A 21,077-nucleotide genomic window follows, 5' to 3' on the forward strand; every position below is an offset into this window, starting at 1 on the left:
TATGTGTATTATTTGGGAATGGAGTGTATTTCTTGTACTATAGGCCTACATAAAGTGCCTAGAATGATATGGTGTACCTTGACTGAAATGTTTAATATTAAACTGCCACACTGATTTCCATTAAAGTCTGATATGGTAGTCTCAGTCTGGATCACACATTATTCTAAACTGTCAAATCCCTTTTATCCCATTGACTTACTTCCTCATCTTTGACATTCCATGTTGTCTAATGGAGCAAAACTCAACACTGGCTGTCCAAAATCATACCCTATTCACTCTACCTGAAGAGACAACAGGAAGAACATAAAAGAGCAGACATGTAGAGTGAGTGCATAAAGGCATAAACGGTTTAAACCCCAGATAGAGCATGTTCATACTGTGACAAAAAACATCATCATGAAATGAATGTAGCCACATTAACCCATTTAGGCCTAACCTATTTAGGGCTAAATCAGAAATTAGCCTACAAAAACAAATATGTTGCTACATACTGTACATGTTCTGTAAGCCCCTCCCAAACAGCACAATGTGTTCCCGGCCTGATAAGTGTTGATAGCCTAGATGCAAAAGGCACACAAGCACCTCCAATGTATAGCTATAAATCATAACTCTTGTAGAGATAGTTTATATTGGGACGTTTACAAACGTCACAATATAAACTACCTCTACAATAGTTATGATTTATGGCTATCCAATGTACAGAACATACTTACTGACCTCTTTGTCGGTCAGGGTACTAAAGTATCGTTAGATTTTCAATAGGAATTGAATTTTAAAAAATCCTTTTTCTCTCAATTTTCTAATTTTCTAGCTCCCCCATAAAATCAAATATTGGTTCATTTTTCCAATTTTCTAGCTTGCAAAAAAATCAGGAAAATGCTTCAATTTTTTAAATGTGTGATTCGTATTTGTCATTATTTGATTTGGAACCAACAAAGGAAAAACATCTTTAAAAAAGGTATTTTTGAATTTATTACCACATTACGAATATCAAAAAATTGGCTCATTTTTCCAATTTTCTAGCCTGCAAAAAAATCAGGAAAATGCTTCAATTGTTTGAATGTGTGAGGTCAGGGGATCTTAGTATAATTGGATAATTCAATTTAAATCCAAAATAGAAAAATCCATTTTTGTGATTTCTGTCCTCCCAAAAAAATTCAAAATAATCACATTTTGCCCCTTTTTCAATTTTTCAATTCAAATTGAATAACACAAATTATACTAAGATCCCATGACCGGGGGATCTTAGTATAATTGGGGTATTCAATTAGAATCAAATAAACAAAATTTGCTATTTTTTCAATTTTCGTTTAGAATTTAAAAATTGTGAAAACGCAAATCAGAAAATCACAAAAACAGCCAGGTTGTCTTAGTATAATTGGGATATTCAATTTGAATAAAAAGAAACAGTAATTGGCTATTTTTCCAATTTTCGTTCAGAATTGAAAAATTGAGAAAACCCAAATAAGAAAATCACAAAAATGGCCAAAAATGGATTTGTGCACAAAAAAATCAGGAAAATAGGCCCATTATTCAATTTTCTAGTCAAGGAAACAAAATCAGCATCATCAATGTCACGTGACCACGTCACAAATCACATGGTCTACAACTTCTAAATAAAAGCTAGTCTAGCTCTAGTCTAACATCCAAGCAATAGGATCAACAGGCATGCAGGCAGGCAGGCAGGCAGGCAGGCAGGCAGGCAGACAGACAGACAGACAGACAGACAGACAGACAGACAGACAGACAGACAGACAGACAGACAGACAGACAGACACTTATAACATTGACATACAGAGTTATAGAATGATGCCAATGACATACACTTTAATAAATATAAGTATTAATAACATTAATGATTATTAGTGCAGTCAGTCTGTACGGAGTAAAATCATCTGTGTTATTTTATCCATTAATAACTCTTGAGAGAGTATGAATTGAATTGGTTCCATTCCATTCTCTCTCTCTCTCTCTCTCTCTCTCTCTCTCTCTCGGGTTAAATCAACACTCAGGTTTTTACTGTGTAGTTTCATGGGTGATATAATTCAGTTTATTATTATGTATTACTTTACCCTATGCTCATACATATATTTAGAATCTATTTCTGATGTTATATTTGACTCTGTTTAGTATCACTTTCACACCACTCTACCCAGTTTTTTTTTTCTTTTTTTTTTTTGCTGATGTGTTTTTGTACTTCCAAAAAATGTACACCGTTTATGGGTGTTTTTATCCACCTCCCCCGGGGTCCCCAGGAGTTCCCAGGCCAGTGTTCTCTCCATGTAATCCCTCCATCTAGTCTTTGGCCCCCAGACCACCCTATAGGGAGATGCTCAGGAGGCATCTATCTGTACTACAACTTAGGCATTTTATCTCACTTAAAAGAGCCGTTAAAAGATTGCCTCATTTAGCTCATTTGGTTCAGTGTATATTTATATATTTTTAAAAGAATTAATTGAAAAATGAATCCACAAGGTGGCACCACATTCCTCTGTTGACAGTTGAGAGCACAATCTGGTATTTACCCTTTTCATAAAATGTGTGTGTAAATTAAGCTACCTTGACTTATGTTATTCATGCAACACCTCAAAAAATCAAGCAGGCAACAATGAAATCACTCCTCCCCTTGCTCTCTCTCTCTCTCTCTCTCTCTCTCTCTCTCTCTCTCTCAGGGCAGGCGGGCAGGCAGGCAGGCAGGCAGGCAGGCAGGCAGGCATGCTAACATTGACATACATATATTATACTGCAATTTGGCAAGTTGCGGTTGGTTGTTTAAGTTGGACTGGTTAAACTGACACAATATGTCCATATGGGCATTCCCACATATGGGCTTAATATTGATGGGTATAAAAGGGATTCTATTGTATGGGCATTCACAGATATGGGCTTAATATAAAAGGGATCAGATGTAGAGGTCATCTCCATATACTGTATGGAGATCTAGGTGATGATCCAGTTGTCTCCATGAATGGATATCCAGGATTTGATCTTTCATGAGGTGATGTCACGACAATGTGATGTCACAATGTCAACAGACAGGTCAACAGCTATTGTATGGGCAAACTCAATATGGGCTAATATTAATGGGCATAAAGGGATACTATTAGTGTGGTTGCCTTAAAAATGCATCATCTGGGAATCAGATGTAGAGGTCAGCTCTATGTATGGAGATCTAGGTGATGATATGTATGGATATCCAGGGTTTGATCTTTGATGAGGTGATGTCACAACAAATGTGATGTCACAATGTCAACAAACAGCAGATATAGACATTGAGGCGTTACTCACGGACAAGATACATACGGTTAAGATCTGTGGATTTTCATTGTAATATATACTAGTAAGACGCCTCAATTCGCCCCAATTCTTGGCCATCTGACCAGTGATGTATATCGGACCAGTTACCCATAGGCCTTACATGGAGACCCCTACTGTATATGGAGATATGCTGTAAGAGCCCCAAAAAAGCTTACTCAGTTATCCGTCATGTGAAAGTCCTATGATGTCTATGACATCTGACATCATACCCTTTTATGCCCACATGGAGATCCCTGTCTGTAGAACCAGCCACACATGGGCTGTCTTGGCCATATATGGATTCTGTTAGTGTGGCATGTGGCCGATGTGGCCTCCATATATGGGCATTCCCATTTGAATTTCTGTTAGATATGGGCATAAAAGGGATTCTGTTAGTGTGACATTGGTGAAGCCAGCATGTGATGTCAGAGTGGAAAACCCATTCTGTTCCCCTGACGTTACAGTGACGTCAGAGTATGATGTCAGAGTGACAAACCCATAGAACCACAGTGTCAGGCATTATAGACAGAGAGAGAGAGATACATACTGTATATACATACGGACAAGCTGTGACCGTTCACATACTAATCTGCGACCTCGCAATTATTATTATTATTAATAATAATAATAATGATTCTTAGTTATTAAGGGTAATAATGATTCTTAGTGTGGTCAATAGGCACTCTGTGCTGTTTTATACATTTTTAACTCTGAGAGAGTATAAATGGAACCAAATAAACCCTGTATGGGTCAATTTGGTTCTGTTTATACGCTCTCTCTCTTAAATCAACACTCAGGTTTTTACTATGTAGTTTCATGGGTACTATTATTCAGTTTATTATTATTACCCGCCTTAACATAATTATGCTCATACGTAGGTGTAGAATATATTCTTAGGCCAGTCTTAGGGCTGATTCATACTCCACTTTTAGAGACAAATTTAGTTCTGGGAGTCACAAAATCTTGGTGGCACCGAACAGCTAAATTGATGACGGTACACGCCCCCCGATCCTCTGAATGACGCCATATCGTAGTTTAGACAGAGTCGAACCGAAATAAATTTGGCTCTAAAGTGGAGTATGCATCGGCCCTTAGGCTTTTATGCTATAGGCTAGGTCAGGTCAAGGTCCCTTTCTGCCAACAATGGCACAGGAGAACCCACTGTCACACTGGCAGAGGAGTGAGAGAGATCACTGCAGATTAGGTTGTCTTATAACCCTTAAATTCAACAAATTCTTTCAATGGACTAAAATCTTGTTTTATTGATGGCCTTCCTGCCCTGGCATTTGGCCTTTGTGCCCTCAAAAAATGGACAACACCAACGGCCAATTAAGTGGGCTTGGCCCTAAAATTACGAAATTCCAGGCCTGTCCTGCACATAATTCTACATCTAAACTCTGAACTTTGACCGGGTAGGGAGTCATGGAGATTGTTGGATTATTATTGTCTAATCGTTATAACAATGTCCTACCAATCAAAATGTGTCAATATATTTGATGGCATCATTAAAATGAATTTTAACATGGCACACTGACAATCTTCTAGACAATAAAAACATAATTTGATAAAGGTTGCTGACCCAAGGCTGCAAGGTTCAGCACTGGAAATGCATGCATGAAATAAAGACATTTGGACAGATCAGTAGGCTACAGTACAGAGCAGTATCTGGACACTACTCATCTCCATAGTATGTCCCTACTGGCTGATAGTGGGTCGACTACTTCATACTGCAGGGAGACATGGTGACATTAACTTGTCACCTTCTCTCTCATGAAGCACATGATGAGGTATAGTGAGGTACTTGATATCTAACCCAGTACCTTCTGAATATGCCTGTGCATTGTATCGTGCTCCTTGTCACTGAGGCTAAGCCAGACCTTGTCTGTTTAATGGCAACATGCTGGATTCTGGAACACTGTCACTGTTCCCCAGCAGACTGCCATAAAGATGCTGTAATGCGCATGATGACACTGTGTACTGAACTTGTGTGTGAGTGGACTGACACTTTGTCCTTGACGGGGGGTGGCTGGTGAGCATAATGTACACAAGTGGAGACTACATTTAGTCATAGCGAGGCAGACATCACGATAAAATAAAGTTGTTTCAACTTTTTGTTCTCCCAGAGGTCAAATTTAACCTTGACCTGAACTTTAATGTGTGATTGACCTGATATGAAAAGTAAAAAAAAAGAAAAAAGTGTCCAAATCTGAGTCCATTGCTCTCAGCAGGGAACTGATAGATTGCACACTCCAGGTAGGGAGACCCCAGGTGAAGGAGTTCAGATATCTTGGGGTCCTGTTCATGAATGAGAGCGGAAAAAGGAGCTTCGGAGCAGCAGGAGCTGGCGGTCTCGGAATCGCACTGTTGTGAAGAAGAGAGAGTTGAGCTAGATTGCAAAGCTCTCAGTCTACCGAGCAATCTTTTGTTCCTACTCTCACCTATGGTCATGGAGTGTGGGTCATGACTGAAAGTAACTCTTTTTATGCATTTGATGTACTGATGTTTATGTATTGACCTTGCTTATTATAAGTCGCGTCTGCTAAATGCCTAAGTTGTAGTACAGATAGATGCCTCCTGAGCATCTCCCTATAGGGTGGTCTGGGGGCCAAAGACTAGATGGAGGGATTACATGGAGAGAACACTGGCCTGGGAACTCCTGGGGACCCCGGGGGAGGTGGATAAAAACACCCATAAATGTTGTACATTTTTTGGAAGTACAAAAACACATCAGCAAAAAAAAAAAAAAAAAAAAACTGGGTAGAGTGGTGTGAAAGTGGTACTAAACGTGGTACTAAAAGGTATCCAATCTAGAGTAGGTCTGAGCAAGGCCAAACAGGGCCAAACACTTCATAATGACTGATCACTCACTGACTTTTCATTTAGACCACCAGGATATAGTTGTAATACACGACAATAGATTCTATTGTGTTATAACCACTATTATAATCTATTATAGTGTATTATAATTATCATAGTGATACATTAATACTTTATAGTGTATTATAATCACAGTTATAATCCATTATAGTGTATTATAATTTATGATAGTTGTAATACAAATTTATATTGTATTATAATCACAGTTAAAAGGGTCAATTTGTTTCTTACCGAAAGGGGTACTTTTGTGTAATGGAAAATTATTTTATGTGGTGCGGTGTGGTGTGGTGTAGTGTGGTGTACTGTGGTGTGGTGCTAAAACTGCAGTGGAAAAGGGGCTTATGTGACAAGATGAAGGCCAGATGTAAGGCATGCTTCGGGACGCGTTTGTCCATGTTTCGTCCCAATGCCAAATGTTGGAGCTTCGCTCAAAAACAAAGCTATGCTTTTATTAATCTAGACTGAGAGACTGTAAACAATATTTTCTGACATCAACAGTGTCCCTGGATATAGACCCCAGGAAGTCTTTATAACTAGTGCTTATTGTAGTTCCCCCATTTTAAGTTAAATACAGAGTCAAATATAACATCAGAAATAGATTCTAAATATATGTATGAGCATAGGGTAAAGTAATACATAATAATAAACTGAATTATATCATCCATGAAACTACACAGTAAAAACCTGAGTGTTGATTTAACCCGAGAGAGAGAGAGAGAGAGAGAGAGAGAGAGAGAGAGAGAGAGAGAGAGAATGGAATGGAACCAATTCAATTCATACTCTCTCAAGAGTTATTAATGGATAAAATAACACAGATGATTTTACTCCGTACAGACTGACTGCACTAATAATCATTAATGTTATTAATACTTATATTTATTAAAGTGTATGTCATTGGCATCATTCTATAACTCTGTATGTCAATGTTCTAAGTGTCTGTCTGTCTGTCTGTCTGTCTGCCTGTCTGCCTGTCTGTCTGTCTGTCTGTCTGTCTGTCTGTCTGTCTGTCTGCCTGCCTGCCTGCCTGCCTGCATGCCTGTTGATCCTATTGCTTGGATGTTAGACTAGAGCTAGACTAGCTTTTATTTTGAAGTTGTAGACCACGTGATTTGTGACGTGGTCACGTGACATTGATGATGCTGATTTTGTTTCCTTGACTAGAAAATTGAATAATGGGCCTATTTTCCAGATTTTATTGTGCACAAATACATTTTTGGCCATTTTTGTGATTTTCTTATTTGGGTTTTCTAAATTTTTCAATTCTGAACGAAAATTGGAAAAATAGCCAATTACTGTTTCTTTTTATTCAAATTGAATATCCCAATTATACTAAGACAACCTGGCTGTTTTTGTGATTTTCTGATTTGCGTTTTCACAATTTTTAAATTCTAAACGAAAATTGAAAAAATAGCAAATTTTGTTTATTTGATTCTAATTGAATACCCCAATTATACTAAGATCCCCCGGTCATGGGATCTTAGTATAATTTGTGTTATTCAATTTGAATTGAAATATTGAAAAAGGGGCAAAATGTGATTATTTTGAATTTGTTGGGAGGACAGAAATCACAAAAATTGATTTTTCTATTTTGGATTTAAATTGAATTGTCCAATTATACTAAGATCCCCTGACCGTGTGATTCGTATTTTGGCATTATTTGGTTTGGAACCGACAAAGGAAAAACATCTTGAAAAAGGTATTTCTTAATTTCTTACCCCATTACAACAATCAAAAAATGGGCCCATTTTTCCAATTTTCTAGCCCACAAAAAATCAGGAAAATGCTTCAAATTTGCTAAATTTTTTGAATGTGTGATTCATATTTTGCAATTATTTGATTTGGAACCAACAAACAAAAAATAGGCCCATTATTCAATTTTCAAGTCCAGGAAAGAAATCGTCATCATGAATGTCACATGACCACGTGTCAAGTCACATGGTACACAACTTCAAAATAAAAGCTGTAGGCTAGTCTAACATCCAAGTAATAGGATCAACAGGCAGGCAGGCAGGCAGGGGGTCCATGAGGGGTTTACAAGGGGGTCCATGGCTGGTTCCCAAAGTGTGGTTTGGGGACCCCCAGGGTTTCTATGGCTGGTTCACAACAGCCTGGTACACGTACAGCCATGGCTGGTTCCCAAAGTGTGGTTCGGGGACCTCTGGAGGTCCATGACGGATTTCCAAGGGGGTCCATGGCTGTGTGGTTCGGGGACCTCTGGGGGTCCCTGAGGGGTTTCCAAGGGGGTCCATGGCTGGTTAGCAATAAGTGTGTTTAATAGTGTAATAGGTGAAATAGTGTAATAGAGCATTCTTATCAAAACCTCCACCAGCTGTCAGTCTGTCAGTCAGTCTGTCAGTCAGACTTTCAGTCACACTTTTGCCCTTCTCATAGTGGTTTTGGCTGCCAAACCACTACCCCATTTCTCCCTGTTCTAGCGCCACCATGAGGCCGCTTCTTGCAAAACACATTTTTGGACACTGCTCCTACAAATTCTGCCCTAAAATCAAAATCAAATCAAAATTGCCCTGATGGTGGCGCTATCTCGGACAGATCCAGGGTGATGACATGAGTGTAGACATACTGTGTACCGCTTTGTGTGATTTTAGGGCAAAATTAGTAGGAGCAGTGTCCAAAAATGTGTTTTGCAAGAAGCGGCCTCATGGTGGCGCTAGAAGAGGGAGAAATGGGGGTAGTGGTTTGGCAGCCAAAATCACTATGAGAAGGGAAAAAGTGTGACTGAAAGTCTGACTGACAGACTGACTGACAGACTGACAGCTGGTGGAGGTTTTGATAGTAACTGCGACCTGACGGTCGCAATTACACTATTACACTATTATTGCGACCGTCAGGGAGCAGTTTACTATGAAAACCTCCACCGTCCGTCCGTCCGTCCGTCCGTCCGTCCGTCACACGTCACACGTCACACCTTTGCCCTGCTCATATCTCCGCATCAGTATGACATCACACCACATGTGTACACAAACCTTTGTGTACGTTGCTGTGGCAACAGTCTGTTGTTGCTGGTCTGTTAGTGTACGTTAGCAACCACCTTAGCAACCATGGTTTTACCCTAGCAACCAACTGTTTACCCTAGCAACCAACTGTTTACCATAGCAACCATGTTTTTTTACCCTAGCAACCAACTGTTTACCATAGCAACCAGATACGCAGAGCAGGGATCTCCATATATGGGCATAAACAGGTGACATCACACTGATGTCAGATACGCAGAGCAGGGATTTCTCCATAATATATGGGCATAAAAGGGATTCTGTTAGGGATCTCCATATATGGGCATAAAAGGGATTCTGTTAGGGATCTCCATATATGGGCATACAAGGGATTCTGTTAGGGATCTCCATATATGGGCATAAAAGGGATTCTGTTAGGGATCTCCATATATGGGCATAAAAGGGATTCTGTTAGGGATCTCCATATATGGGCATAAAAGGGATTCTGTTAGCTGTTAGTGATCTCCATATATGGGCATAAAAGGGATGCTGTTAGGGATCTCCATATATGGGCATAAAAGGGATTCTGTTAGGGATCTCCATATATGGGCATGAAAGGGATTCTGTTAGGGATCTCCATATATGGGCATAAAAGGGATTGTATCCCAGATGATGCCCTGTTAGGAGATCCACACTAACAGAATCCATATATGGTCCTACCGACAGCTGCTATAAGCCAACCCTGGCGATAAGGTCTGAGTCGAAGAAATGCTTCTTTCCTGGCAAGAATTGCCCCTTTATACTGTAGGGCTCGTTTGTGTATTGTATGACATCACGCCACATCATCGGCTGAGGACTGTGTGATGTCATCATATCTCCATATATGGAGACATAAGTTGCTCATGCCCAAATATGGGCTGGTGAGGTCAGACTTAGTGTGATGCGTAGGTTATCTCCATATATGGAGATTCAACTTCAATGAGTAACCATGGCAAACTGTCAACTGCCCGTATGTCTTGATAATTGGTAAAACAAACTTTTGGCCTATTTGTGGAGATAAGCGACCAACGGTCGCTTATCTCCCGATTAGGGAGTCTTACTGGTATTATTACACTTATTACAATATTACACTATTACCCTCGCTATTACACTACCAGTAAGACTCCCTAATAGGGAGATAAGTGACCGTCAGGTCGCAGCGTGATTTTAGGGCAAAATGTGTAGGAGTAGTGACCAAAAATGTGTTTTCAAAAATCTGCCTGAAGGTGGCGCTATATGGGACAGATCCATGTTGATGACATGAATGTAGACATACTGTGTACCGATTTGCGTGATTTTAGGGCAAAATGTGTAGGAGCAGGGTCCAAAAATGTGTTTTCAAAAATCGTCCTGAAGGTGGCGCTATATGGGACAGATCCATGTTGATGACATCAGTGTAGACATACTGTGTACCGATGTGCGTGATTTTAGGGCAAAAGATTTAGGAGCTGTGTCCAAAAATGTGTTTTGCAAGAATCGGCCTCATGGTGGCGCTAGAAGAGGGTCATGTGTGAATTGATGGGTGGAGGTTGTGGTTTGGCAGGCAAGGAGTATGTGTGCACAATTTGGCATGGATCGGGGCAACGGTTGCGGAGATATGAGCAGGGCAAAAGTGTGACGTGTGACGTGTGACAGACAGACTGACTGACTGACGGACGGACGGACGGACGGACAGACGGACGGAAGGACTCACAGCTGGTCGAGGTTTTGATAGTAACTGCGACCTAACGGTCGCAATAACATTTATGCTATTTCAATATTACACGTAATGCACTATTACACTATTTCACCTATTACACTATTACACTTATTGCTAACCAGCCATGGACCCCCTTGGAAACCCCTCAGGGATCCCCAGAGGTCCCCGAACCACACTTATTGCTAACCAGCCATTGACCCCTTGGAAACCCCTCAGGGACCCCCAGAGGTCCCCGAACCACACTTTGAGAACCAGCCATGGACCCCCATTGGAAATCCGTCATGGACCTCCAGAGGTCCCCGAACCACATTTTGGGAACCAGCCATGGCTGTACGTGTACCAGGCTGTTGTGAACCAGCCATAGAAACCCTGGGGGTCCCCAAACCACACTTTGGGAACCAGCCATGGACCCCCTTGTAAACCCCTCATGGACCCCCTGCCTGCCTGCCTGCCTGCCTGTTGATCCTATTACTTGGATGTTAGACTAGCCTACAGCTTTTATTTTGAAGTTGTGTACCATGTGACTTGACACGTGGTCATGTGACATTCATGATGACGATTTCTTTCCTGGACTTGAAAATTGAATAATGGGCCTATTTTTTGTTTGTCGGTTCCAAATCAAATAATTGCAAAATATGAATCACACATTCAAAAAATTTAGCAAATTTGAAGCATTTTCCTGATTTTTTTGTGGGCTAGAAAATTGGAAAAATGGGCTCATTTTTTGATTGTTGTAATGGGGTAAGAAATTAAGAAATACCTTTTTCAAGATGTTTTTCCTTTGTCGGTTCCAAACCAAATAATGCCAAAATACGAATCACACATTCAAACAATTGAAGCATTTTCCTGATTTTTTTGCAAGCTAGAAAATTGGAAAAATGAGCCAATTTTTTGATATTCGTAATGTGGTAATAAATTCAAAAATACCTTTTTTAAAGATGTTTTTCCTTTGTTGGTTCCAAATCAAATAATGACAAATACGAATCACACATTTAAAAAATTGAAGCATTTTCCTGATTTTTTTGCAAGCTAGAAAATTGGAAAAATGAACCAATATTTGATTTTATGGGGGAGCTAGAAAATTAGAAAATTGAGAGAAAAATGATTTTTTTAAATTCAATTCCTATTGAAAATCTAACGATACTTTAGTACCCTGACCTTTGTCCTGTCCAAGATCTGCTCAGCAATAATAGTACAGCTGTAGACTTTAACCATTTTAGACGCTACCCTCTGTAGGAAATGGAAGGTAGTGCAGCCATCAGCACCCAAGGCTACAGTAACAGTATGTGTTCAGTATTCCTGAATTACAACAGTAATTTTGCATTACAAAACAAGTGCATGTCTGTCCAAAATTAAGATCAGCCATTTATTTTACCAACAATCTCAGATACCAGCTATATGCTTTCCACCTCAATGCCAGCTCCCTCCTGGACACTGTAGTAGAAATTGTCATATCTCATAATGACATGAGAAGCTACAATACTATAGAAGTAACAAACTATGTGCTCTAACCTGGTTAATAAACCAGACCGCACAACACCACCCCGTGAAGTGTGTGATAGAGTCTGGTTTATTAACCAGGCAATGTGCTCATCACTGACAGTCAATACCAGGGCCAGGGGTGTAGTCAGGGGTCAAGGGAGCCACTTGTCTCTGAACAAGACAGGGCCTAATAATGGTGTACAGTAGCTTTCCTGTGCAATCTGCAATTTAATGTGTAGTAATTTTGTCAGGGCTGGTGTTGCCGACTTTAAGGGATTCATATGCTAGTAATGTGCTTAGCAGCAGTGACAATGCCTACACATCACCAATGATGACGTAAGACCTTTAAAAAGTAATAGATTACAAGGAAAATATTGTCTCTGTCTGCTGCTCTGCTGGCTCAAAAACAGCATGAAAACCAAGCCATCTCGATACCTTATACACACAAGGTGGAATGATCATGCAACATTCCCACCTGAACTTATTGTGTAATGGAGCTGGTACTCAGTCTGTCAAAATCTACAATAGGCCAGGGCTTGGCACTTGGACGTCTATTCAATCCTATTGTCAAACAGACTCCAAATTACCTACCTATAGCTTTATATTAAACCAACATAAGCTGCCTCAAGTACAGTCATAATTGTCTAGCTGCTAGCAGAAGCCAGTTTTCTCATGAACAAGTCAGAGGTCTTACTGTAACAGTAAATTAAGATTAAAAAACATGAAGATAAGTGAATGACACCTGCAAAACATTAATCTGTAATTTATACGCAACATTCTTTGACAAAATGTTAAATGTTTTATTTGAAAAACATTTGGGTTCATGGAACAATGACATCTCTTCATTTGGAAATCATTTCAGTTTATGCAACTCTTTGTTCTTCCACTTTCTTATCATTTCCGTAACAGTTTGACATTCTCGGAATGTGTAACTCCATCAAAATATAAATAACTATATACTGTAAAGTCTTTTTCCCAAAATGTTGCGTAGCATACAGCATAGCAAAGCATCACTCTTCATTAATGAAACATGACTGTTCCCGGTTGCTAGCCTGATTAGCTAGCGGCTACCTGGGTGGCATTTCAGAATTTCTTTCATGACACAAACCAAACCCTGGCAATGTATGGTCAACAGTTAAACATTAATGTTTACTGTAGCCTACAGTAAACGCCGCCCAAGTAACTATTCTGGCAAATTTACTTTAAATTTTCCTGTGTTTAATTATGGATTGGGACCAGGAAACGGGAAGTCACAAATAAGGTTTTCAGTTGCCTTCAGTATTCCTTGAGCTGGCACATTGACGGTTAGGTGATCCTGAACAAACCACTATTACGAACTGCGAAGCTCTTCCTATAACGATGATGAACATTTACAACATGATCATGGTGTTGTGAATGCCAACACGTCACTCAGAGCGCATGTTCTTAAGTTTAACAGTTCTGCTCCATTCAAAATGACAAGACAAGTGCCTTCTATAACCTAAGTGTGATGGAAAGTGTAAATGTCTGACAATAAGTTGAAGCAAACAACATTCGGGTATTCACATTCTTGAAAATGTAACAGTAACTTTACACCACATCGCAAGTTTATGAAAACAAAACAATAAATGTTCCCATTCCCAATCTTTTCTACACATATTTCTATTCACTAGACAATGCAGAGATCTCTAGTTAGTGCACTGCTTGTGATGTGACCCAATACGATTTTCAGTTGAGTTCTGAGCCATTTATTACCCAGAATGCCTTAATTTACTTGTGATGTCTATGGTGCAAGATAGGCAGGTTTTGCACATAAGGCTATCCAACTATGTTCCAGTGCTTGAGACGAGCGCCCCCCAATTCCAATATCAGAATGCAGTTTAGATATGACTCAGATTTAACTGAATTTCACTATCGCGCTGTTCGCACCGATAACACTGTCATGTTCTTCAATGACCAGCTTGCTTCAGACTAGAACAATGGTTCTCAAAGTGGATTCCAGGGATTCCTTTAGACAGAGTACAAATGGAACCAAATGAACCCGTTTTGGTTCCATTTGTACACTGTCAGAGTTAAGGGGAGACATTGAAATTCGAAGGTTTGAGAAACACTGGACTAGAAAGCAATGAGAAGAGACTATTACAATAACAGTAAAACAAGTTAACAGGTGAGGAAAAGAGAAAAAATGGAGAACAGAAACAATGTCATGTGGAGGCACGCTGTGAAGTTAAATAAAGAGAGCATTTACAACACAATACTACAAATCCCATGAGATTTAAGTGCAGTCCTGTTCAACCCTGTTAGTTTAACGTTGTCATCACAACCCAGGTCTCTCCTTTCTGCCCAAGTATCAAAAACAAAGGCAGTGCTTTAAGGAAAAGGAGAAAAAGTGAGCTCATATGACACAGGGAGTAGCTGTGCTGGCAGACAAGGTGAGGTTTCCCCTTTTGAGGGGGACACCTGTCTATAAGGTCCATCTGGGGCTGAAGAAGGTGTCGCAGGAAATCCAGGGGATCATTTGTCTGCCACAGCCGCTGCCATGGGAACACGCATCGTGCCACGGGCTGTCGCTGCAAACTCCTCGATTTCTGTGTTTAATCGTCTGATGACCCACTCCATCGCCTCACGTCCCTGAGATAGACAGACAAAGTTACCACAGGTATAATAGTAATGCAGGGAACGCAAAAAAAGAGCAATACAGAGACAGAAATAGTATGTGCCAAGCCAAATAAACTTCTGCAACATCACCTAGGGTAGAGATGTACATTATGGAGGAGAGGAATTGGATGAAAGCTGGTTTGCACAATTACGGCAAAATGTAATGGTGATTATATTGTTTGATATTATTTGAATCACTATGTTGAGAATAGAGGGTTAGGGTTACGACTTGCAGTACCAAACAGCTACTACAGTATTGATGGCACACATATTTCTGTGTATTTTGAGCATGCACATAGTATGCACAGTGCAAGCTGTGACAAAATAAAACTAGGACATCTGACGAACGTTAGTTACTCGACTCATAGCAGTCGTAGCAGTCAAAACATTCATTCAAGTAGACTGCAGAGTGCAGAGTCTGCAGACCACAATTAGTTACACACAAATTGATTTGTAAATGTGGCACTTTATGAAGCATAGCGTTAGTTTAAGCAGGACAACGCAGAGTCTAACTGTATTCCATTTGTTGCAATAAATGGTTAAATCTACTTTGACATGAGTGTTCCTGACTAATTTGACAAAATATCAGACAAAAGATAGACATACCTTGCAGGCATTAACAGAGATGGTCTTGGCCATGAGTCCCTCGAGGTAGCTACCTAGACTCATTCCTTTAACAGTGATCAGAGCCTCCTGGGTCAGCACCGTCCTGATAAAGACAAACAAAACCACCCATTATGTTTCAGTGAATGGATATTTAAATACACTGTTATGTAATGGCTGTTAATGACATCTAGTTTGAAAATCGAATGGCTTTATCCCTTCTTTTGTATGTCATCCAATTGGAAGAGGCTGCGCCTCTGAAGGTGGTCTGTACCATAGACATAAAAAGGTAGACACCTCCTTTGGGCTCTGGGGCATCTGTATCGCGGGTGCCATTTCGAGTGAAGAGAACATTCTGCATTAGGTTTGCCACACTTGCATGCTGCACTGTATGCCAGGCCCCGATTCTTTATAGTTGACAGGAAGCAACAGACCCCAGTACGCAGGTGGCTCAGCAGAGTCCATTGCCATTGAGTCTGTTTGGCAGCGCTGTTGTTGTTGTTGTAGTGTCATGCAGGATATGCCAGTCATTGCCGAGGCAATTCCCGCAAGGACAAGCAGGTGGGCCATGGGGATGGGCTTCAGGCAGCCGTTATAATCCGTAGAGCGTTGTTGATAGCAGCATCAACCTTTTCGACATTCCTTGTGTCAACTGGACACATTTTTCTGGACACATTTTTAACACTAACCTAAAGTAACTACCCAATTTATGAATATATGAAAAGGCACAAGTGAGGAAGGCAGTCTGTCTTCACCACAGACACTTAACTGAAAAGAACAAACAAGTCACTTACTTTTCAGGGTCCTGTGGATGTGGCTTATAAGTCAACCTCTCGTCTACAGATACCATGTTAGTGAAGGAGATCTGAATGGACAAAAGAAAGTCTACATAAACCCTACTGTAATATAATACTGTGGTGCGTGACAGCAAAGTGTCAACCGGACATTTAGTGTCCATTTGTAAACATAACACTCAGAGAGAGTGGACAATCTTTGGCACAGCACAAAGGACTATCTTTGGCACAGCACTGGGTAGTGGGTACACATCAACAATCCAAATCAGTCAAACTTACATTTGTTGATTTCAGCTCAAAGGTCTTCTCTTTGGGGTCCACCACTGAATGTTCCTGGACATAAGTGCATGTTCTTGTTACACCAATGAGCTATGGGAAAGGAAGAGAAAATACATAATCAAAGAATATCTTTAATTTGTCCAAGGTAAATAAAAGGGCAGGAATCCCTTTTATGCAATACATAGGTAACGCGGGACAACTCTACTGTTCCCCGCAATGTTTGCGCGCGCGCGCGCACACACACACACACACACACACACACACACACACACACACACACACACACACACACACACACACACACACACACAGTAAACAGAGAACTTAGCCCACAGATAGCTACATTGTAGCTATCTGACCATTGGCCACTGAAAGACGAGAATCACAACAAAATTGTTCACCAAATCCAATGTGCACCAGTGAAGCTGTGTACCAAACTAAGACTCACTTCGACTTTTGCATTGGATATGGAAAGCGACTGAAAAGGACAAGAAAAGTGCAGGTTTTTTTATTTGTTTCTTCCAGGTGACAGCCTTTCATTTGAAAGTGTTTTGAAATCACACGAATGTGCTTGACCACAGATAATTTCACAGTTCAGGTAAACATTTAGAAGAAGTCACAACTCCAGTCTAAACATCAAATATGACCTTTGTAAAGGTTATGAGTTCACAGTTCACACACAGCTGACAGTCAAAAATAACCAACAGGAGAGAACCCTGGAGAAAGTCTTGTGCCGTTTCTCTTCATCAACAATTTAATGAACCAACCCTTCATTAAGAAAAGTAATCTGTGACATTGTATCAGCCCACAGAGCAGGAACTCAGAATAAAATAGGAAATAATTGAAATGAACAATGAATCCTGCTTTACAAAGTCATCTGAATCTGATCCTGTGTACTTCTACTGTCATCTTGACACTAGATTATTCTTAGAAAATCGAGAATTCTGTAGCTTTATATGTCTATAACTTATTTTCCAAGACATCTACTTAGAGGTAATCAAAGTCTTTTGTACACCTGATAGAAGTTCAGCGAGAGTTACTGTATTCAACACACATGATGGAAAACCGTTTTTGTAGTCTAATTATATTACCCGCACACTACACTAGCCCTGAAACGGTCATATGACAGATTTCCTGGTGTTCCCCTAGCTCTGGTCCATAGCGTTAGAACTCCACTAACGCTATGTGTTCCCCATGCGCATCAGCCCCATTTGTTTTAATGTGCTTATTAGTTTTACCTGATAGTCCGAGCTCTTTTAGTGCAGCTAAGCACGTTAGCCTTATAGCCACAGCAGAGAATACTAGGCGAACGTCCTGCTGTGAGGATGTATTGTACAGTAGGTGTCAGGTGAGGCATGCCCGAGTATTATTATGCAAAGCAGCCAGGTAGGGGGAATGAAGTGTTGACCGCCGCATCAACACATCTTGGCGGCGGCTTGTACATCTCGTGTAAGATGTAAGGGAGAGCTTGTTCTCGGTGAAGACGACAGAGGCATGCCGTCTCAACTGGACTTGATCCACGTGAGACACCACCGAGCAGGCTAAAGCGAGTGAGTCACCATGTCGAGCGTTGCGAAGTCCACTTGAGCCGACTCAGCGCCGTCCGAGTTATGTCCCGATAGGGACAGAATCGTAAATCTTCCTCTTTTTTGTGTGTATATTGCTAAGCAAAACTTCCATAATTTTACACAACTTTACACACTTATCCAGCTCTGGAAATCACCAATAGATGATTCTAAATCAACTTACAGATTTGGCCATGGAGGGCAGCCCCCACTCTGTGCTGAGCAGTCTAGTGCTGTGTAACCGGCCATCTGTGTCCACTCCTCTGTCCAAAACGTCCACGCCAAACACACCAGGGTTCATGGGGTTTGGGTACTTCTGCATCGCTGCCTTTGTCACCGTCTCCCAGGGGTGGCTGTTGCCAAGATAATTTACATAATGAAATATAATATTGGTGACCATCAAGGAATGATGCTTTATCTACAAGTATTCTGTGGATAAGAGTGTTAAGCTAAATGTAACACAACATGTTTTTACCGGTTTCCCACAAGCTAAAGAGATAAAGGAACTGTGTCAACAACAGGGATAGTTTGGAATATCAATATCTCACATATATATCCTATAAGGAAATGGTGTACTCATCTCGAATGCATTCAGACACAAACTAACACAACTGAACACATCACATGCACATGATGTAGTAAGTCTTGCACAAGGACACTGACAGGCACCGTGTCAAGGGAATTAAACCTGTGACCTTGCAATGGACATCCTCTAGTCTAAAACAACAAACCTGGCACTGACTGCTTGCCAAATGTAGCAGCACATGTGCATAGCAGCACTGTGATGACATAATCGCCTGTATAGTTCTGTGTACATTCAGTGTACATTCAGTTCAGCAATCAAGAAGGTCAACTGGCTCGTGTCGAACCCAAACGCCCCCATCTCCTACCTAATAATTTTCATTTTTGTAGGTTTTAGGGCTTTCAAAAACTTGCACACACACAATGTTAAACCATAAAAGCAAGTAAGAGCTTAGAGATCCGTATCACGAGCTATTACAATTTTATTCCGATGTGGTAGAGTTAGAGTAGGCTAAAGCTGGTAAACACCCCATTGGCATTGGCAGTGCACTGACTCTGATTGCACTGACTCTGATCCAGGCCTTTACCAAAAATTGCATTAGGTTGAAACTAGATTACTATCAGGGTTACATAACACTGGTTTATTGACAAACATAAATGACCTGCACGACCATGAAACAGGTCAGGATCAGTGAAATTCCAATGTAGGGAGCCTTCTTAGAGTGGACGGTATGTTATGTAAGCAGTGTGTCTGTTAAAGTAACACGCTGCATCAGTACACACACGAACCATCAGCTCCTCCTGTCGTTCAGAAGGTGTCAGGCATAATCGCCTATAACATTTTCGCCAGGTCTTTTCGCGGGGCACTTTTGCCTTGGAGGAGAGTCTTTTCACCTACCTGTCTGAGCCATTTCGCCTACCCTCAATTCTGCTGTCAGACTGTCCATGTTTTCATATTATCTCTTTGTCATTTAAATATTATAGTGACTGTGACAGTGGTGTTACATGTCAAACCTACACACGGCTATGCACTCCATAGTAATCACATAAATACAGAGCTATTGGAATCAGGTGCGCCCAAATAATTAATTAATCCATGTCCCAATACTAGGCCTATACATTATTTGGTGCAGTATTGAACAGTATTGTAAAATGAACAGTATTGTAGGCCTATATTGTTTTAACATTAGGCTATACAAAATATATATGTAGGCTATTAGCCTATATAGGTCTATATAAGATATGCTACACCTAAATAGCCTATAGAATCAACCTTGTCTGTCAACAGGCATAAAAAACTATTTTGCCATTTTTTAGGAATAAAATGTGATGTAAATAATAAATGTCAAGTAAACTGTTAGATTCACTTGACACCACTGTCACAGTCACTATAATATTTAAATGACAAAGAGATAATTTGCAAACATGGACAGTCTGACAGCAGAATTGAGGGTAGGCGAAATGGCTCAGACAGGTAGGTGAAAAGACTCTCCTCCAAGGCAAAAATGCCAGGCGAAAGGACCAAATGCGTGTAGGCGAATATGTTATAGGCGAAAGTGCTGGTGACCGTTCAGAACATTAAAATACACGTCAATAATGTGACTTTCTGGCAGAGAAAAGTCACTACAATGTCAAACAAATGTAGCAGTTGGCTAACATTAGATAAGAAATGGATGTCAAATGACTTGGCTCGGTATAAAGCCTAACGTATAACGTTATGTCAATTCATAGCTGCTTATAATTGGTACCGTTAAGTCCGCAGTTTCAACTGCTATCGGTGCCATTTGAACAACAAATGCCACCCTGTGTACCCTAACCCCAACTTGCCAACTGTCATGTATTCAAGTTCGTACAAGTACAAATAGAGAGTCATTTATAAGCCCAGAGTGACGGTTTTTTTTTACATTATCTGAATTATCTGAACCACTGAAGCTACGGAAGCTAACTGCTAGCGACTAGCTGAAGATAGCGGTAACAACAACAGACACACATAATAACTGCTTCAAACTAAGATGGCCTTTTGGGAGGGACATCAACATAATAAGCCAGGTAGTTGTATTAACTATAGATATTAAATCACGTACTTGAATATGTGTTCTGACGACCAGATCTTCATTGTGAATGGCCTTTCTGTCAGAGCTGTGGACCTGTCCCCTGGTGACTGATGGCAGCGTGACCGCAGCTTTGGAAGGAAGGTTAGCTTCTGGCTGCTTTACCCTTCTGCACATTCTCCTCCTGTCAACTGCAGGGGGCGCTGTTCTGCGGGGATTCAGGCTTATTATTTTATTCCAGTGCTTCTTAACCTCGCCTACCAGGCTTTCAGACATTTTCA

At 40.5% G+C, this 21,077-nt stretch overlaps 1 protein-coding gene across 1 annotated transcript; it reads right to left on the bottom strand.

Annotated features, from left to right (window-relative positions):
• Window positions 1–13,121: 13,121 nt before the first annotated feature.
• LOC308291871 (PRELI domain containing protein 3B-like) lies at window positions 13,122–20,940 on the bottom strand. Its single transcript, XM_080734009.1, has 6 exons — window positions 20,830–20,940; window positions 18,408–18,576; window positions 16,659–16,748; window positions 16,380–16,450; window positions 15,589–15,691; window positions 13,122–14,955 (listed from the first exon to the last, which is right to left on the bottom strand). The coding sequence occupies exons 1-6, from the start codon at window positions 20,859–20,861 to the stop codon at window positions 14,839–14,841; spliced, it is 582 nt and encodes a 193-aa protein (XP_080590135.1). The 5' UTR covers window positions 20,862–20,940; the 3' UTR covers window positions 13,122–14,838.
• Window positions 20,941–21,077: the final 137 nt, after the last annotated feature.

This window comes from Nannobrachium achirus (assembly GCF_963921795.1).
Source record: "Nannobrachium achirus genome assembly, chromosome: 9".
In the NCBI taxonomy this organism is placed as follows: Eukaryota; Metazoa; Chordata; class Actinopteri; order Myctophiformes; family Myctophidae; genus Nannobrachium; species Nannobrachium achirus.